The sequence below is a fragment of the Eucyclogobius newberryi genome, unplaced genomic scaffold (genome assembly GCF_026437365.1).
Source record: "Eucyclogobius newberryi isolate DKJ021-1_F unplaced genomic scaffold, fEucNew1.0.hap1 SCAF_10, whole genome shotgun sequence".
NCBI lineage: Eukaryota > Metazoa > Chordata > Actinopteri > Gobiiformes > Gobiidae > Eucyclogobius > Eucyclogobius newberryi.
This window is the reverse complement of record NW_027315724.1, coordinates 793,676-817,182: the sequence shown is the minus strand read 5'-3', so window position 1 is coordinate 817,182 and position 23,507 is coordinate 793,676. Positions and strand designations below refer to the sequence as shown.

Below are 23,507 nucleotides of genomic sequence, written 5' to 3'. Positions count from 1 at the left end.
TGCAATACACTAATATATGTGCAATACACTAATATATGTGCAATACACTAATATATGTGCAATACACTAATATATGTGCAATACACTAATATATGTGCAATACACTAATATATGTGCAATACACTAATATATGTGCAATACACTAATATATGTGCAATACACTAATATATGTGCAATACACTAATATATGTGCAATACACTAATATATGTGCAATACACTAATATATGTGCAATACACTAATATATGTGCAATACACTAGGATAGGTGCACTATACTTGGGTGTGTGTAATACACAAAGCACTTCAGGATATGTGGAATATCTGATTATTCTAGAACAGTCCATTTAGTACTTTATACATTTCATCTGATGAAAATAAGAAGAGGAAATGTGTTTTGACAGTTTGAACACTTTACGACTGTGATCAATGAATAGTGAATTGCACAGTGATGTGTGCACTTCCTCTGCCCGACCATCTTATTGCACCTTTAACTTTTCAGGGCCTGTGTTCTTGGGCTGTAATCCTGTTTAGAGCCTGCAGTGTATATTTAGAGCATGAATCCTCTTACAGGATTCAAACGCCTCATATCGACGGCTTCCTCTGCCTGGACGCCTCATATTTGTCCAGCTCAACACTGGTGCTTTCCTGTCCACTCTGGGGGTCCCCACTGAGGGTCCCCTCTGAGGGTCCCCTCTGAGAGTCCCCTCTGAGAGTCCCCACTGAGAGTCCCCTCTGAGAGTCCCCACTGAGGGTCCCCACTGAGGGTCCCCTCTGAGGGTCCCCTCTGAGAGTCCCCTCTGAGAGTCCCCACTGAGGGTCCCCACTGAGGGTCCCCTCTGAGAGTCCCCACTGAGGGTCCCCACTGAGGGTCCCCTCTGAGGGTCCCCTCTGAGAGTCCCCACTGAGGGTCCCCTCTGGGGGTCCCCTCTGAGGGTCCCCTCTGAGGGTCCCCACTGAGGGTCCCCACTGAGGGTCCCCTCTGAGAGTCCCCACTGAGGGTCCCCTCTGAGAGTCCCCACTGAGGGTCCCCACTGAGGGTCCCCTCTGAGGGTCCCCACTGAGGGTCCCCACTGAGGGTCCCCACTGAGGGTCCCCTCCTGTGTTAATGTTATGGCAAAATCTGATTTCTGGGCCTTTAAGATGACAGCTCACTCTGATATGACTAATCAGATGAATCATGATCAGAAAGAAATCCAATTATTTTGCTGTTCAGACCTTCATATCATTTTAATAATCGTATAACACCGAAGATCTGATGATAATCCGATTTTGAGAGCGCATGTCCCCTGTGAAGCGGCCTCACTCTGCATGAGCGGCCTGGCTGGACATGAAGGACAATATCACAGCCCAACACCAGCTCCAGGATAAAGGAATGTGTTTGTGACGCGTTTATTGTGAAAGGCCACGGCGGATGTGCTGCGGCCGCGTGCGCGTCAAGTCCAGAGACAGTCCAGCAGAGTTAGATTAGACCAGGGCTGACCACACCTCTCTCACCCCGCCTGGGACGGGACAGCACGGGACTGAGGACAGCTGAAGGTACAGACACTGACTCTGGGGAAATGTCCAACTGGGCCGTAACACCAAAGAGCGCGCCCACGTGCCTCACGGGAGAGGGACAGGGAGAGGGACAGGGAGCGGGACAGGGAGCGGGACAGGGAGAGGGACAGGGAGAGGGACAGGGAGAGGGACAGGGAGCGGGACAGGGAGCAGGACAGGGAGCGGGACAGGGAGCGGGACAGGGAGCGGGACAGGGAGCGGGACAGGGAGCGGGACAGGGAGCGGGTCGGAGTCATACTCGGGTGTAGAACAGAAAGAAAAGCCGTTAAAGATCCACAAAGTCCGCGCCTGGACCCGCGGCCGAGCGGCTTGTCCCATAAGGAGTGGTCACTGCTGAAAGCACTGACCCTCAGCGCGGCCGCTACAGCCCAAATGAGCTTGAGATCGGACTCAAAAGAGTCCAAAAGTCCAGTTAAAGTAAGTGAAGCTTGTGTAACATTTGGAGGACGCAGGCTGCATTCTCCGGTCCCGGTCCCGGTCCTGCGAGGCTCGCGTTTCCTCTGACTCCGGTGTGAGGCGTCAGGAAGCGGCCAGCATCCTGCGCGGCGCGGGGCAGGGTTCTTCTCACGCGGGGCAGGGTTCTTCTCACGCGGGGCAGGGTTCTTCTCACGCGGGGCAGGGTTCTTCTCACGCGGGGCAGGGTTCTTCTCACGCGGGGCAGGGTTCTTCTCACGCGGGGCAGGGTTCTTCTCACGCGGGGCAGGGTTCTTCTCACGTGGGCGACAGTTTCCACAGGCCAGATATTTAGCACCAAACTAACGGCTGAAGTTGCAGCGGGTTTTACTACTGTAGTCAACCACAGACACTGACGCAGGCGCAGGCGCAGGCGCTGGCGCTGACGCTGGCGCCGGCACCGGCACCGACACAGACACCGACACAGGCACTGACACAGACACAGACACAGGCACTGACACAGACACTGACACAGGCACTGACACAGACACCGACACTGACACCGACACTGACACCGGCACTGACACAGGCACTGACACAGGCACTGACACAGGCACTGACACAGGCACTGACACAGACACAGGCACTGACACAGACACCGACACAGGCACTGACACAGACACCGACACTGACACTGGCACTGACACGGGCACTGACACAGGCACTGACACAGGCACTGACACAGACACAGGCACTGACACAGGCACTGACACGGGCACTGACACAGGCACTGACACAGGCACTGACACAGGCACTGACACAGACACAGGCACTGACACAGGCACTGACACAGACACCGACACTGACACTGGCACTGACACAGGCACTGACACAGGCACTGACACAGGCACTGACACAGACACAGGCACTGACACAGACACCGACACAGGCACTGACACAGACACCGACACTGACACTGGCACTGACACGGGCACTGACACAGGCACTGACACAGGCACTGACACAGGCACTGACACAGACACAGGCACTGACACAGGCACTGACACAGACACCGACACTGACACTGGCACTGACACAGGCACTGACACAGGCACTGACACAGGCACTGACACAGACACAGGCACTGACACAGACACCGACACAGGCACTGACACAGACACCGACACTGACACTGGCACTGACACGGGCACTGACACAGGCACTGACACAGGCACTGACACAGGCACTGACACAGACACAGGCACTGACACAGGCACTGACACGGGCACTGACACAGGCACTGACACAGGCACTGACACAGGCACTGACACAGACACAGGCACTGACACAGGCACTGACACAGACACCGACACTGACACTGGCACTGACACAGGCACTGACACAGGCACTGACACAGGCACTGACACAGACACAGGCACTGACACAGACACCGACACAGGCACTGACACAGACACCGACACTAACACTGGCACTGACACGGGCACTGACACAGGCACTGACACAGGCACTGACACAGGCACTGACACAGACACAGGCACTGACACAGGCACTGACACAGACACCGACACTGACACTGGCACTGACACAGGCACTGACACAGGCACTGACACAGGCACTGACACAGACACAGGCACTGACACAGACACCGACACAGGCACTGACACAGACACCGACACTAACACTGGCACTGACACGGGCACTGACACAGGCACTGACACAGGCACTGACACAGGCACTGACACAGACACAGGCACTGACACAGGCACTGACACAGACACCGACACTGACACCGGCACTGACACAGGCACTGACACAGGCACTGACACAGGCACTGACACAGACACAGGCACTGACACAGACACCGACACAGGCACTGACACAGACACCGACACTGACACTGGCACTGACACGGGCACTGACACAGGCACTGACACAGGCACTGACACAGGCACTGACACAGACACAGGCACTGACACAGGCACTGACACAGGCACTGACACAGACACAGGCACTGACACAGGCACTGACACAGGCACTGACACAGACACAGGCACTGACACAGGCACTGACACAGACACCGACACTGACACTGGCACTGACACAGGCACTGACACAGGCACTGACACAGGCACTGACACAGACACAGGCACTGACACAGACACCGACACAGGCACTGACACAGACACCGACACTGACACTGGCACTGACACGGGCACTGACACAGGCACTGACACAGGCACTGACACAGGCACTGACACAGACACAGGCACTGACACAGGCACTGACACAGACACCGACACTGACACTGGCACTGACACAGGCACTGACACAGGCACTGACACAGGCACTGACACAGACACAGGCACTGACACAGACACCGACACAGGCACTGACACAGACACCGACACTGACACTGGCACTGACACGGGCACTGACACAGGCACTGACACAGGCACTGACACAGGCACTGACACAGACACAGGCACTGACACAGGCACTGACACGGGCACTGACACAGGCACTGACACAGGCACTGACACAGGCACTGACACAGACACAGGCACTGACACAGGCACTGACACAGACACCGACACTGACACTGGCACTGACACAGGCACTGACACAGGCACTGACACAGGCACTGACACAGACACAGGCACTGACACAGACACCGACACAGGCACTGACACAGACACCGACACTAACACTGGCACTGACACGGGCACTGACACAGGCACTGACACAGGCACTGACACAGGCACTGACACAGACACAGGCACTGACACAGGCACTGACACAGACACCGACACTGACACTGGCACTGACACAGGCACTGACACAGGCACTGACACAGGCACTGACACAGACACAGGCACTGACACAGACACCGACACAGGCACTGACACAGACACCGACACTAACACTGGCACTGACACGGGCACTGACACAGGCACTGACACAGGCACTGACACAGGCACTGACACAGACACAGGCACTGACACAGGCACTGACACAGACACCGACACTGACACCGGCACTGACACAGGCACTGACACAGGCACTGACACAGGCACTGACACAGACACAGGCACTGACACAGACACCGACACAGGCACTGACACAGACACCGACACTGACACTGGCACTGACACGGGCACTGACACAGGCACTGACACAGGCACTGACACAGGCACTGACACAGACACAGGCACTGACACAGGCACTGACACAGGCACTGACACAGACACAGGCACTGACACAGGCACTGACAGGTCAAGGTTATGGCCCAACGTCCAGACTGTTGTGAGTCTGAAGTGCTTGTTTTCCTGCTCAGGAGAATATTACAGACTGGATTTATAATGAGTGCAATGTTCACAAACTGAAGACTTCCTTTCAATGAATGTGACGTGGATCAGCTGCACAAAGTGCTCCTGCTGACCTCTGACCCTGACCTCTGACCCTGACCTCTGACCCTGACCTCTGACCCTGACCTCTGACCCTGACCTCTGACCCTGACCTCTGACCCTGACCTGTCCCATCATGTCAGGAGCTGTCTCTGGACTGGGTCATGACTCTGCTGTACGAGATCACATGACCTCAGCATTATTATTATGCATGTTTAAATACATATATAATAAATACAGTTGCAGCTCTGCACTACTACAGACGTACTACTACAGAAGTATTACTACAGAAGTACTACTACAGAAGTACTACTACAGAAGCACTACTACAGAAGCACTACTACAGAAGTACTACTACAGACGTACTACTACAGAAGTACTACTACAGACGTACTACTACAGAAGTATTACTACAGAAGTACTACTACAGAAGCACTACTACAGACGTACTACTACAGAAGTACTACTACAGAAGCACTACTACAGACGTACTACTACAGAAGTATTACTACAGAAGTACTACTACAGAAGTACTACTACAGAAGCACTACTACAGACGTACTACTACAGACGTACTACTACAGAAGTACTACTACAGAAGCACTACTACAGACGTACTACTACAGACGTACTACTACAGACGTACTACTACAGAAGTACTACTACAGAAGCACTACTACAGAAGTACTACTACAGACGTACTACTACAGACGTACTACTACAGAAGCACTACTACAGAAGTACTACTACAGAAGTACTACTACAGAAGTACTACTACAGAAGCACTACTACAGAAGTACTACTACAGAAGTACTACTACAGAAGCACTACTACAGACGTACTACTACAGAAGTATTACTACAGAAGTACTACTACAGAAGCACTACTACAGAAGCACTACTACAGAAGCACTACTACAGAAGCACTACTACAGAAGTACTACTACAGAAGCACTACTACAGAAGTACTACTACAGAAGTACTACACTACTACAGAAGTACTACTACAGAAGTACTACTACAGAAGCACTACTACAGAAGCACTACTACAGAAGCACTACTACAGACACACTACTACAGAAGTACTACTACAGAAGTACTACTACAGAAGCACTACTACAGAAGCACTACTACAGAAGTACTACTACAGACGTACTACTACAGAAGTACTACTACAGACGTACTACTACAGAAGTACTACTACAGAAGTACTACTACAGAAGCACTAATACAGAAGTACTACTACAGAAGTACTACTACAGACGTACTACTACAGACGTACTACTACAGAAGTACTACTACAGAAGCACTACTACAGAAGCACTACTACAGACGCACTACTACAGAAGTACTACTACAGAAGTACTACTACAGAAGCACTACTACAGAAGCACTACTACAGAAGCACTACTACAGAAGTACTACTACAGAAGTACTACACTACTACAGAAGTACTACTACAGAAGTACTACTACAGAAGCACTACTACAGAAGTACTACACTACTACAGAAGTACTACTACAGAAGTACTACTACAGAAGCACTACTACAGAAGCACTACTACAGAAGCACTACTACAGAAGCACTACTACAGACACACTACTACAGAAGTACTACTACAGAAGTACTACTACAGACGCACTACTACAGAAGCACTACTACAGAAGTACTACTACAGAAGTACTACTACAGAAGTACTACTACAGAAGCACTACTACAGAAGCACTACTACAGAAGTACTACTACAGACGTACTACTACAGAAGTACTACTACAGAAGCACTACTACAGAAGCACTACTACAGAAGTACTACTACAGACACACTACTACAGAAGTACTACTACAGAAGTACTACTACAGATGTACTACTACAGAAGTACTACTACAGAAGCACTACTACAGAAGTACTACTACAGACGTACTACTACAGAAGTACTACTACAGAAGCACTACTACAGAAGTACTACTACAGACGTACTACTACAGACGTACTACTACAGACGTACTACTACAGACGTACTACTACAGAAGCACTACTACAGAAGTACTACTACAGACGTACTACTACAGACGTACTACTACAGAAGTACTACTACAGAAGCACTACTACAGAAGTACTACTACAGACGTACTACTACAGACGTACTACTACAGAAGCACTACTACAGACACACTACTACAGAAGTACTACTACAGACACACTACTACAGAAGCACTACTACAGAAGTATTACTACAGACGTACTACTACAGAAGTATTACTACAGACGTACTACTACAGAATTACTACTACAGAAGCACTACTACAGACACACTACTACAGAAGTACTACTACAGAAGTACTACTACAGACGTACTACTACAGAAGCACTACTACAGAAGTACTACTACAGAAGTACTACTACAGAAGTACTACTACAGAAGCACTACTACAGAAGTACTACTACAGACGTACTACTACAGAAGCACTACTACAGAAGTACTACTACAGAAGCACTACTACAGACACACTACTACAGAAGTACTACTACAGAAGTACTACTACAGAAGCACTACTACAGAAGCACTACTACAGAAGCACTACTACAGAAGCACTACTACAGAAGTACTACTACAGAAGCACTACTACAGAAGTACTACTACAGAAGCACTACTACAGAAGTACTACTACAGAAGTACTACTACAGAAGCACTACTACAGAAGCACTACTACAGACGTACTACTACAGACGTACTACTACAGAAGTACTACTACAGAAGCACTACTACAGACACACTACTACAGAAGTACTACTACAGAAGTACTACTACAGACGTACTACTACAGAAGCACTACTACAGAAGTACTACTACAGAAGTACTACTACAGAAGTACTACTACAGAAGCACTACTACAGAAGTACTACTACAGACGTACTACTACAGAAGCACTACTACAGAAGTACTACTACAGAAGCACTACTACAGACACACTACTACAGAAGTACTACTACAGAAGTACTACTACAGAAGCACTACTACAGAAGCACTACTACAGAAGCACTACTACAGAAGCACTACTACAGAAGTACTACTACAGAAGCACTACTACAGAAGTACTACTACAGAAGTACTACACTACTACAGAAGTACTACTACAGAAGTACTACTACAGAAGCACTACTACAGAAGCACTACTACAGAAGCACTACTACAGAAGCACTACTACAGACGCACTACTACAGAAGTACTACTACAGAAGTACTACTACAGAAGCACTACTACAGAAGCACTACTACAGAAGCACTACTACAGAAGTACTACTACAGAAGTACTACACTACTACAGAAGTACTACTACAGAAGTACTACTACAGAAGCACTACTACAGAAGTACTACACTACTACAGAAGTACTACTACAGAAGTACTACTACAGACACACTACTACAGAAGCACTACTACAGAAGCACTACTACAGAAGCACTACTACAGACACACTACTACAGAAGTACTACTACAGAAGTACTACTACAGACGCACTACTACAGAAGCACTACTACAGAAGTACTACTACAGAAGTACTACTACAGAAGTACTACTACAGAAGCACTACTACAGAAGCACTACTACAGAAGTACTACTACAGACGTACTACTACAGAAGTACTACTACAGAAGCACTACTACAGAAGCACTACTACAGAAGTACTACTACAGACACACTACTACAGAAGTACTACTACAGAAGTACTACTACAGATGTACTACTACAGAAGCACTACTACAGAAGCACTACTACAGACGTACTACTACAGACGTACTACTACAGACGTACTACTACAGAAGTACTACTACAGAAGCACTACTACAGAAGTACTACTACAGACGTACTACTACAGACGTACTACTACAGAAGTACTACTACAGAAGCACTACTACAGAAGTACTACTACAGACGTACTACTACAGACGTACTACTACAGAAGCACTACTACAGACACACTACTACAGAAGTACTACTACAGACACACTACTACAGAAGCACTACTACAGAAGTATTACTACAGACGTACTACTACAGAAGTACTACTACAGAAGCACTACTACAGACGTACTACTACAGAAGTATTACTACAGACGTACTACTACAGAAGTACTACTACAGAAGCACTACTACAGACACACTACTACAGAAGTACTACTACAGAAGTACTACTACAGAAGTACTACTACAGAAGTACTACTACAGACGTACTACTACAGAAGCACTAGTACAGAAGTACTACTACAGACGTACTACTACAGAAGTACTACTACAGAAGCACTACTACAGAAGTACTACTACAGAAGCACTACTACAGAAGTACTACTACAGAAGTACTACTACAGAAGTACTACTACAGAAGCACTACTACAGAAGCACTACTACAGAAGTACTACTACAGAAGTACTACTACAGAAGTACTACTACAGAAGCACTACTACAGAAGTACTACTACAGAAGTACTACTACAGAAGTACTACTACAGAAGTACTACTACAGAAGCACTACTACAGAAGCACTACTACAGAAGTACTACTACAGAAGTACTACTACAGAAGTACTACTACAGAAGCACTACTACAGAAGTACTACTACAGAAGTACTACTACAGAAGCACTACTACAGAAGCACTACTACAGAAGTACTACTACAGAAGTACTACTACAGAAGTACTACTACAGAAGTACTACTACAGAAGCACTACTACAGAAGCACTACTACAGACGTACTACTACAGACGTACTACTACAGACGTACTACTACAGAAGCACTACTACAGAAGTACTACTACAGAAGTACTACTACAGAAGTATTACTACAGAAGTACTACTACAGAAGTACTACTACAGAAGTACTACTACAGAAGTACTACTACAGAAGTACTACTACAGACGTACTACTACAGAAGTACTACTACAGAAGTACTACTACAGAAGTATTACTACAGAAGTACTACTACAGAAGCACTACTACAGAAGTACTACTACAGAAGTACTACTACAGAAGTACTACTACAGAAGCACTACTACAGAAGCATTACTACAGAAGTACTACTACAGAAGTACTACTACAGAAGTACTACTACAGAAGCACTACTACAGAAGCATTACTACAGAAGTACTACTACAGACGTACTACTACAGAAGTACTACTACAGACGTACTACTACAGAAGTACTACTACAGAAGCACTACTACAGACGTACTACTACAGAAGTACTACTACAGACGTACTACTACAGAAGTACTACTATAGAAGCACTACTACAGACACACTACTACAGAAGTACTACTACAGAAGTACTACTACAGAAGCACTACTACAGAAGTACTACTACAGACGTACTACTACAGAAGTACTACTACAGACGTACTACTACAGAAGTACTACTACAGAAGCACTACTACAGAAGTACTACTACAGACGTACTACTACAGAAGTACTACTACAGACGTACTACTACAGAAGTACTACTACAGAAGCACTACTACAGAAGCACTACTACAGAAGTACTACTACAGAAGTACTACTACAGACGTACTACTACAGACGTACTACTACAGAAGTACTACTACAGAAGCACTACTACAGAAGCACTACTACAGACGTACTACTACAGACGTACTACTACAGAAGCACTACTACAGAAGCACTACTACAGAAGTACTACTACAGACGTACTACTACAGAAGTACTACTACAGAAGTACTACTACAGACGTACTACTACAGAAGTACTACTACAGACGTACTACTACAGAAGCACTACTACAGAAGTACTACTACAGAAGTACTACTACAGAAGCACTACTACAGACGTACTACTACAGACGTACTACTACAGAAGCACTACTACAGAAGTACTACTACAGAAGCACTACTACATACACACTACTACAGAAGTACTACTACAGAAGTACTACTACAGACACACTACTACAGAAGCACTACTACAGAAGCACTACTACAGAAGTACTACTACAGAAGTACTACTACAGAAGCACTACTACAGACGTACTACTACAGACGTACTACTACAGAAGCACTACTACAGAAGTACTACTACAGAAGCACTACTACATACACACTACTACAGAAGTACTACTACAGAAGTACTACTACAGACACACTACTACAGAAGCACTACTACAGAAGTACTACTACAGAAGCACTACTACAGACGTACTACTACAGACGTACTACTACAGAAGCACTACTACAGAAGTACTACTACAGAAGCACTACTACATACACACTACTACAGAAGTACTACTACAGAAGTACTACTACAGAAGCACTACTACATACACACTACTACAGAAGTACTACTACAGAAGCACTACTACAGACACACTACTACAGAAGTACTACTACAGAAGTACTACTGCAGACGCACTACTACAGAAGCACTACTACAGAAGTACTACTACAGACGTACTACTACAGAAGTACTACTACAGAAGCACTACTACAGAAGCACTACTACAGAAGTACTACTACAGACACACTACTACAGAAGTACTACTACAGAAGTACTACTACAGATGTACTACTACAGAAGCACTACTACAGAAGCACTACTACAGACGTACTACTACAGACGTACTACTACAGACGTACTACTACAGAAGTACTACTACAGAAGCACTACTACAGAAGTACTACTACAGAAGTACTACTACAGACGTACTACTACAGAAGCACTACTACAGAAGTACTACTACAGAAGTACTACTACAGACGTACTACTACAGAAGCACTACTACAGACACACTACTACAGAAGCACTACTACAGAAGTACTACTACAGAAGCACAACTACAGACGTACTACTACAGAAGCACTACTACAGAAGCACTACTACAGAAGTACTACTACAGAAGCACTACTACAGACACACTACTACAGAAGCACTACTACAGAAGTACTACTACAGAAGTATTACTACAGACGTACTACTACAGAAGCACTACTACAGAAGTACTACTACAGAAGCACTACTACAGACACACTACTACAGAAGCACTACTACAGAAGCACTACTACAGAAGTACTACTACAGAAGTACTACTACAGAAGTACTACTACAGAAGCACTACTACAGAAGTACTACTACAGAAGTACTACTACAGAAGCACTACTACAGAAGTACTACTACAGAAGTACTACTACAGAAGCACTACTACAGAAGTACTACTACAGAAGTACTACTACAGACGTACTACTACAGAAGCACTACTACAGAAGTACTACTACAGAAGTATTACTACAGAAGTACTACTACTGAAGCACTACTACAGAAGCACTACTACAGAAGTACTACTACAGACGTACTACTACAGAAGTACTACTACAGAAGTACTACTACAGAAGTACTACTACAGAAGCACTACACTACTACAGAAGCACTACACTACTACAGAAGTACTACTACAGAAGTACTACTACAGAAGTACTACTACAGAAGTACTACTACAGAAGCACTACTACAGAAGTACTACTACAGAAGTACTACTACAGAAGTACTACTACAGAAGTACTACTACAGAAGCACTACTACAGAAGTACTACTACAGACGTACTACTACAGAAGTACTACTACAGAAGTACTACTACAGAAGTACTACTACAGAAGCACTACACTACTACAGAAGTACTACTACAGAAGTACTACTACAGAAGTACTACTACAGAAGCACTACTACAGAAGTACTACTACAGAAGTACTACTACAGAAGTACTACTACAGAAGCACTACTACAGAAGTACTACTACAGAAGTACTACTACAGAAGCACTACTACAGAAGCACTACTACAGAAGTACTACTACAGAAGTACTACTACAGAAGTACTACTACAGAAGCACTACTACAGAAGCACTACTACAGAAGTACTACTACAGAAGTACTACTACAGAAGTACTACTACAGAAGCACTACTACAGAAGTGCTGGTACTGGAGTGTTACAGCGCTAGTACAGAGGTACTACAGCACTTGTACTGCTGCACTGCTGCTGTTCTTGTGTGACCTGAGCTCAGAGGAAGGGGCCCCTTGCAGGGCCCTCAAGTTCCTCATGGTTCCTCACCTCAGGCCCCTGTGGGACCAGCAGGATTATGACACGTGTTCTTTCTAACTTCTGCAATCTAGTCATTTATTCTTCTGTGTAGTATTTGATGGGGGTTTTCATTGGCACTGATTTGGCTTTGTGACCTCTGACCTCTCTCCCCACAGGTGTGCCGTGTGCACAGTTCCAGAGGGGGAGGAGTGACCCGGCCCTCCTGTCACCTGCACACAGAACCTGGGGCCTCGCTGCTGGAAAATGCCTGCAAAGACTCCCATCTACCTAAAAACACCCACTGGCAGGAAAGGCAGGAAGCTGAGGCTCCGGGACGTCCTGTCTGGGGACATGATCAGCCCGCCTCTGGGTGACGTCAGGCACAGCGCCCATGTGGGGCTCCAGGGACTGGGCGACATGTTTGGGGACGTGTCCTTCCTTCAGGGCAACATGGACATGCTGCCCCCTCCCAATGGACATAGGTCCTGCCCCCAAGCACTCCATCACCACCAGGGCCCCCAGGCTCTGTGGACAACCACCTCCCTGCCCCTGCTCCTGGCCCAGGAGGAGGCCCCACCCAAACCCCCCCGTCTACACCTGGACACACCCCCACAGCATGAGCCTGCCCCCTGGAGGCACCTGGACACACCCCCACAGCATGAGCCCGCCCCCTGGAGGCACCTGGACACACCCCCACAGCATGAGCCCGCCCCCTGGAGGCACCTGGACACACCCCCACAGCATGAGCCCGCCCCCTGGAGACACCTGGACACACCCCCACAGCATGAGCCCGCCCCCTGGAGGCACCTGGACACACCCCCACAGCATGAGCCCGCCCCCTGGAGACACCTGGACACACCCCCTCAGCATGAGCCCGCCCCCTGGAGACACCTGGACACACCCCCTCAGCATGAGCCCGCCCCCTGGAGGCACCTGGACACACCCCCACAGCATGAGCCCGCCCCCTGGAGACACCTGGACACACCCCCTCAGCATGAGCCCACCTCCTGGACACACTTGGACACGCCCCTTCAGCATGGGTCCGCCCCCTGCACACGTTCCAGAGACATCTCTCTCTCTCCCACCATACGGCGGCTGGTGCCCTCATCTAACTCATCTTCTGAGGACTCTTTTCTGGACACTTGTGGGCCCCTGGAGGTCCCTCAGGGCCTCTCTTTAGACTCAGATGCTGGTTTGAGTAATGAAGACCTGCACAGTGCTGGCTCCCCTCTGCCACCTCCTGACACCTCAACACTCCCTCGCTCAGAGTCCATCATGGCTGCACTGGACTTGGACCTAGGGCCCTCCATCATGGATGATGTACTCAGAATTATGGACCGCTACAGGGGTCCCTCTCCAGCCCTTGGCCCCTGAGAACCTAATCACTTAAAGACCACAGAGCTCAGGAGTCTGCAGCTCGAGGATGATCCAATGTGAAAGTGTTTTGTGGATGGCAGATCTGTACAGACAAAATGAGAAAGACTTTATGTTTATCGTGTGCTCTGATTTCAATAGGACAGAAAATGTGGCAAAAAGAAACATTCTGTGAAAAAGCAGCAGCGTCTGAGTCCTGACACTGACCCCGAGTGGCCCCTGCAGCAGGTCCTGCTCCTGGTCTGAGCTGAGCCTCTGGAAGGCAATGATCTGCTCCTGCTCAGGGCTGTTCTGCAGCTCTGGACTTCCTCTTTTATCTATGCCAACCATTTATGCCTTTATAAATACACACAAGATTATATCTTTTATATTATGTAACTTAAAAGCATTTATTTAACTGGACTGCTTTATTTGAAGTTAAACTTTCAAGGGAAGAATCAAAGCAAGTGTAAGTGGATGAGCTGGAGAAGAACCGTCTGAAGCATGTCACCAACACTCTCAAATCTCAATAAATGATACAGCCGTGTTTTGTCTTCTTTTATCCACATTTTTACAATAGAACTACTGTAGCAATGATGTTTATGTTGTACTTAGTCCCACTACAGACGGCTTTACATCTGGTGGTGATACTGACATACAGTATGTCTGAGTCCAGGAGGGTCCAGAGAAAGAAGAGCCTTATTCTGACCAGACCGTTGTGTGTCCTCACGTGCCACACGAGGTGATTGTCCTGCTGCAGACAGTGAGACAGGGCTGTTCTCCTTTTGAGTTCTGTGCAGCGCTTGATACTCTTTGTTGTTCTGCACAGGGGAGTGTTTTCCTCTCTTACAGTTATTGTGGACGGCTGTGCAGTTTATGTTGATGTCTGAGTCCACAGCTGAGCGGTCAGCGACTCCTTTCTGACCAGAGAATATACTTGCCTTTACTCCCAACCACAGCATCTGTCTCCTGCCTGGACGTCCAGACTGAACCGCTCCGAGGTTCAAAGAGGTCTCATAGTGTCATTGTTCAGCGTCGTGCACCCAGGGGCCCGGCCGGCTCCTAGAAAGAAACGCATCTTCTTTTATGCTTAATAAAGATGTTATAGAACACAGTAGTCATTATAAAACATTAAAGGAGACATTATTTTTGTTCAGATACAATGGGCTCCAACATCCAGGACACAAGTGCACAGCTCAAGTCAAAGTCAAACAACACATATCGAGAAACATAAAAATACGATTCATATAATATAATAATACATAAACATTCCAGAACAAAATGACTTCCAACTTTTTACAATCCTCAACTAATAAAACTAACTTAAAGCCCTGTCGCGTAAGGTCTCCACCAAAATAGACTTAAATAAATGCTTTTTTACAGGTCTTTTTAAAGTGCTGAAAAAACTTAAAAATGTGTGTGAAGGGGCTTGTTTCTCCACAGACCTGACTTGTAGCTTTTGGTCTCCATTGAGATTGTCATCTAACGGTCCAAAGAATGACAAGAACGGATCGATCTCCATGGAGAATGTATGAATGAAGACGGTAAACGAAACACCACTGGTACATGTATCACTCTGTAGGGTCAGAAGAGTTTGGAATGAATGCTAAGTTTAGTAATTAGCATATTTAAACGTCTCCACACATCTGCATCTCCATGGAGACAAACAGGTGCAGGTTATTCAATAGGTCAAACTGAGATAGCCCTGCTGACCCCTGCTGACCCCTGCTGACCCCTGCTGACCTGCTCCTGCGGCTGGTGTAATGCCCACACTGAACACAGAGGGCGCTGCGGACGAGCTCACACGTGGACCACACACACGAACAAGACCTGCTTCCGCTGCTCTGGCGCCGCGGCTCAAGCTGAGGCTGTGCTCCTGTTGTTCTCCTGTTGTTCTCCTGTTGTTCTCCTGTTGTTCTCCGATTGTTCTCCGGTTGTTCTCCGGTTGTTCTCCGGTTGTTCTCCTGTTGTTCTCCTGTTGTTCTCCTGTTGTTCTCCGGTTGTTCTCCGGTTGTTCTCCGGTTGTTCTCCTGTTGTTCTCCTGTTGTTCTCCGGTTGTTCTCCGGTTGTTCTCCGGTTGTTCTCCGGTTGTTCTCCTGTTGTTCTCCGGTTGTTCGACAGGACTAAGTGCAGCTTGTCACACACAATGGCGCTTTAAGAAGGACAAACGTCGAGAAGTCGAGATGAAGTGAGTGTTTCTGCCCTAATATGATCACATAAAGAGAACTATTTGTAACGTTTTACTTCAAAACTGGCTTTTAAGACTAAATTAGGACTTGAACAGGTCCAAACCATGAACCAGGACCTTAAACAAGACCAAGTCAAGTGTTCTGGTCCAGTTCTGAGCGTCTAATATATATATATATATATATATATATATATATATATATATATATATATATATATATATATATATATATATATGGTATATATATATATATATATATGGTATATATATATATATATATATATATATATGGTATATATATATATATGGTATATATATATATATATATATATATATATATATATGGTATATATATATATATATATGGTATATATATATATATATATATATGGTATATATATATATATATATGGTATATATATATATATATATATGGTATATATATATATATGGTATATATATATGGTATATATATATATATATATATATATATATATATATATATATATATATATATATATATATATATGGTATATATATATATATATGGACATGAGAACACATGTTGGACATGAGAACACATGTTGGACATGATGGACATGGAGGACATGATGGACATGATGGACATGGAGGACATGAGAACACATGTTGGACATGATGGACATGAGGACATGATGGACATGGAGGACATGAGAACACATGAGGACATGATGGACATGAGGATATGATGGACATGAGGACATGGAGGACATGAGAACACATGTTGGACATGATGGACATGAGAACACATGTTGGACATGATGAACATGATGGACATGAGGGACATGATGGACATGGAGGACATGATGGACATGATGGACATGGAGGACATGAGAACACATGTTGGACATGATGGACATGAGGACATGAGAACACATGAGGACATGATGGACATGGAGGACATGAGAACACATGTTGGACATGATGGACATGAGGACATGATGGACATGGAGGACATGAGAACACATGTTGGACATGATGGACATGGAGGACATGAGAACACATGATGAACATGATGGACATGATGGACATGTTGGACATGAGAACACATGTTGGACATGATGGACATGAGGACATGATGGACATGGAGGACATGAGAACACATGTTGGACATGAGGATATGATGAACATGAGGACATGATGGACATGGAGGACATGAGAACACATGTTGGACATGAGAACACATGTTGGACATGATAGACATGAGGACATGATGGACATGGAGGACATGTTGGACATGAGAAGACATGATGGACATGAGAAGACATGAGGGACATGGAGGACATGATGGACATGAGGACATGAGAACACATGTTGGACATGATGGACATGAGGGACATGAGAACATGATGGACATGATGGACATGATGGACATGATGGACATGAGGACACATGTTGGACATGAGAACACATGTTGGACATGAGGACATGATGGACATGGAGGACATGAGAACACATGTTGGACATGAGAACACATGTTGGACATGATGGCCATGGAGGACATGATAACACATGTTGGACATGAGGACATGATGGACATGATGGATATGATGGACATGAGGACATGATGGACATGGAGGACATGAGAACACATGTTGGACATGATAGACATGAGGACATGTTGGACATGAGAAGACATGAGGGACATGAGAAGACATGATGGACATGAGGGATATGATGGACATGATGGACATGAGAACATGATGGACATGGAGGACATGATGGACATGAGAAAACATGTTGGACATGAGGGACATGAGAACATGATGGACATGAGAACATGATGGACATGAGGGACATGATGGACATGATGGACATGAGGACATGATGGACATGGGGACATGAGAACATGATGGACATGATGGACATGATGGACATGGAGGACATATGGACATGATCGACATGAGGACATGATGGACATGAGGAAATGATGGACATGATGGACATGGAGGACATGATGGACATGGAGGACATGCTGGACATGGAGGACATGATGGACATGAGAACATGATGGACATGATGGACATATGGACATGAGGGACATGAGAACATGATGGACATGAGGACATGATGGACATGGAGGACATGATGGACATGAGGACATGATGGACATGATGGACATGAGGACATGATGGACATGAGGACATGAAGGACATGATGGACATGAGGACATGAAGGACATGATGGACATGAGGACATGATGGACATGATGGACATGATGGACATGAGGACATGATGGACATGAGGACATATGGACATGATGGACATGAGGACATGATGGACATGAGAACATGATGGACATGATGGACATGAGAACATGATGGACATGAGAACATGATGGACATGAGGACATGATGGAGATGATGGACATGATGGACATAATGGACATGAGGGACATGATGGACATGAGGGACATGGAGGACATGATGGACATGAGGACATGATGGACATGAGGACATGATGGACATGAGGACATGATGGACATGTGGACATGATGGACATGAGGACATGATGGACATGATGGACATGAGGACATGAGGGACATGGGAACATGCTGGACATGGAGGACATGATGGACATGAGGACATGATGGACATGAGAACACATGATGGACATGAGGGACATGAGAACATGATGGACATGATGGACATGATGGACATGAGGACATGAGGGACATATGGACATGATGGACATATGGACATGATGGACATGAGAACACATGTTGGACATGATGAACATGATGGACACGATGGACATGAGGACATGAGGACATGATGGACATGGAGGACATGAGAACACATGTTGGACATGAGAACACATGTTGGACATGATGGACATGAGAACACATGTTGGACATGATGGACATGAGAACACATGTTGGACATGAGAACACATGTTGGACATGATGAACATGATGGACATGGAGGACATGATGGACATGATGGACATGGAGGACATGAGAACACATGTTGGACATGATGGACATGAGGACATGATGGACATGGAGGACATGAGAACACATGAGGACATGATGGACATGAGGATATGATGGACATGAGGACATGGAGGACATGAGAACACATGTTGGACATGATGGACATGAGAACACATGTTGGACATGATGAACATGATGGACATGAGGGACATGATGGACATGGAGGACATGAGAACACATGTTGGACATGAGAACACATGTTGGACATGATGGCCATGGAGGACATGATAACACATGTTGGACATGATGGACATGAGGATATGGAGGACATATGGACATGATGGACATGAGAACACATGTTGGACATGAGAACACATGTTGGACATGATAGACATGAGGACATGTTGGACATGAGAAGACATGATGGACATGAGGGGCATGATGGACATGAGAACATGATGGACATGATGGACATGGAGGACATGATGGACATGAGAACACATGTTGGACATGATGGACATGATGGACATGATGGACATGGAGGACATGATGGACATGATGGACATGGAGGACATGAGAACACATGTTGGACATGAGAACACATGTTGGACATGATGGACATGAAGGACATGATGGACATGAGAACACATGTTGGACATGATGAACATGATGGACATGGAGGACATGAGAACACATGTTGGACATGGGAACACACGTTGGACATGATAGACATGAGGACATGATGGACATGGAAGACATGAGAACACATGTTGGACATGAGGACATGATGGACATGAGGATATGATGGACATGAGGACATGATGGACATGGAGGACATGAGAACACATGTTGGACATGATAGACATGAGGACATGATGGACATGGAGGACATGTTGGACATGTTGGACATGAGAAGACATGATGGACATGAGAAGACATGATGGACATGAGGGACATGATGGACATGAGAACATGATGGACATGGAGGACATGACGGACATGAGGACATGATGGACATGAGAACACATGTTGGACATGATGGACATGAGGGACATGAGAACATGATGGACATGAGAACATGATGGACATGAGGACATGATGGACATGATGGACATATGGACATGATGGACATGAGAACACATGTTGGACATGATGAACATGATGGACACGATGGACATGAGGACATGATGGACATGGAGGACATGAGAACACATGTTGGACATGATAGACATGAGGACATGTTGGACATGAGAAGACATGATGGACATGAGAAGACATGGAGGACATGGGGACATGAGAACATGATGGACATATGGACATGAGGGACATGAGGGACATGAGGGACATGATGGACATGAGAACATGATGGACATGGAGGACATGACGGACATGAGGACATGATGGACATGAGAACACATGTTCTACATGATGGACATGAGGGACATGAGAACATGATGGACATGAGGACATGATGGACATGGAGGACATGGGGGACATGAGGACATGATGGACATGGAGGACATGATGGACATGAGGGACATGATGGACATGAGAACATGATGGACATGAGGGACATGAGGACATGATGGACATGATGGACATGAGGACATGATGGACATGAGGACATGATGGACATGATGGACATGATGGACATGAGAACACATGTTGGACATGATAGACATGAGGACATGATGGACATGAGGACATGATAGACATGAGGACATGATGGACATGAGGACATAAGGACATGATGGACATGAGGACATGATGGACATGATGGACATGAGGACATGATAGACATGAGGACATGATGGACATGATGAACATGATGGACATGGAGTACATGAGAACACATGTTGGACATGATAGACATGAGGACATGATAGACATGAGGACATGATAGACATGAGGACATGAGGACATAAGGACATGATGGACATGAGGACATGATGGACATGAGGACATGATAGACATGAGGACATGATGGACATGAGGACATGATGGACATGATGAACATGATGGACATGGAGTACATGAGAACACATGTTGGACATGAGGACATGATGGACATGAGGACATGATAGACATGAGGACATGATGGACATGATGGACATGAGGACACATGTTGGACATGAGGACATGATGGACATGAGGACATGAGGACACATGTTGGACATGAGGACATGATGGACATGAGGACATGAGGACATGATGGACATGAGGACATGAGGACATGAGGACACATGTTGGATGAGGAATGATCTGGTGAAGGTGTTTCTCGTGTTTGTGTCACAGGCTGAACATCGATGGGTTGTTGGTCCACTTCCCGTACGACTACATCTACCCGGAGCAGTACTCCTACATGCTGGAGCTGAAGAGGACCCTGGATGCCAAGGTCGGTCCAGAGGGTCATAGTTCATAGTGAGGCATTAGACGGGATGGTTCCTATGGTTCCTATGGTTCCTGAGGTTCCTGACCAAGTCAAATGATTGTATCTTTGTGGTGGAGAAGTGGACCTGGTGTGTAACGTGGTGTCCTTCAGGGCCATGGCGTTCTGGAGATGCCTTCAGGGACTGGAAAGACCATCTCTCTCCTCTCTCTGATCGTGGCCTACCAAAGGGTGAGTCTCTTCTCACGGGCTGATGCAGCAGTGCTCCTCGTTCAGAAGCTTATTATGTGTGCGCTGAGGCTGAGACATGTTCAGGGGCCTCATCTAGCATAAGCACTAAACACTGGAGTGTTGGGGGCCCCTCTGGGCCTGGGACCAGGACAGCCTCTTGTCTCTGCCTTTTATGAAGATGTATTTGTTCATTGTTCTGGAGAGACTTCTGTGTCGGGGACAGAGCACGAGCAAATAAAGAGCCCCTTTTGAGGAAGAGGAAGTGTTTGATTCTGAACTGGTGTTTATAGCTGCAATTGTTCTGTTGTCGTACATATATTATATATATATATATATATATTTTATATATATGTTTTAAATATATATATACATACAACATGTATAATGTACAACTCCTTTACGTTTCAGACACAGTAGATGTGACTTGACCAGAACAAGAGCACATGGGGTCCACACTGGGGGGAGCGTAGTGTGTCTGCTGATCTAAAACCATCCGATCTCCTCCTCCCTCCCTCCTCCCTCCTCGCTCCCTCCTCCCTCCTCGCTCCCTCCTCCCTCCTCGCTCCCTCCTCCCTCCTCGCTCCCTCCTCCCTCCTCGCTCCCTCCTCCCTCCCTCCTCACTCCCTCCTCGCTCCCTCCTCCCTCCTCGCTCCTCCCTCCCTCCTCGCTCCTCCCTCCCTCTGGCTCCCTCCTCACTCCTCCCTCCTCGCTCCCTCCTCCCTCCTCCCTCCCTCCTCGCTCCCTCCTCCCTCCTCGCTCCCTCCTCGCTCCCTCCTCCCTCCCTCCTCGCTCCTCCCTCCTCGCTCCCTCCTCCCTCCTCGCTCCCTCCTCGCTCCTCCCTCCCTCCTCGCTCCCTCCTCCCTCCTCGCTCCCTCCTCGCTCCTCCCTCCCTCCTCGCTCCTCCCTCCCTCCTCGCTCCCT

At 46.6% G+C, this 23,507-nt stretch overlaps 2 protein-coding genes across 2 annotated transcripts in view; both read left to right on the top strand.

The window, feature by feature from the left end:
* The first annotated feature begins 1,442 nt into the window (after positions 1–1,442).
* Positions 1,443–15,317, top strand: LOC140372927 (uncharacterized). Its single transcript, XM_072459839.1, has 2 exons — positions 1,443–1,536; positions 13,628–15,317. The coding sequence occupies exon 2, from the start codon at positions 13,716–13,718 to the stop codon at positions 14,823–14,825; it is 1,110 nt and encodes a 369-aa protein (XP_072315940.1). The 5' UTR covers positions 1,443–1,536; positions 13,628–13,715; the 3' UTR covers positions 14,826–15,317.
* Positions 15,318–16,691: 1,374 nt separating this feature from the next.
* Positions 16,692–23,507, top strand: part of ercc2 (excision repair cross-complementation group 2) — a 39,091-nt gene continuing 32,275 nt past the window's right edge. Inside the window, 3 exon segments of the mRNA XM_072459836.1 lie at positions 16,692–16,992; positions 22,262–22,361; positions 22,509–22,586. Of these exon segments, the coding sequence (XP_072315937.1) occupies positions 16,988–16,992; positions 22,262–22,361; positions 22,509–22,586 (183 nt within the window). The 5' untranslated portion in view covers positions 16,692–16,987.

Coding starts and splice junctions, on each gene's coding strand:
- LOC140372927 (XM_072459839.1), top strand. CDS start 13,716: ATGCCTGCAAAGACTCCCATCTACCTAAAAACACCCACTGGCAGGAAA.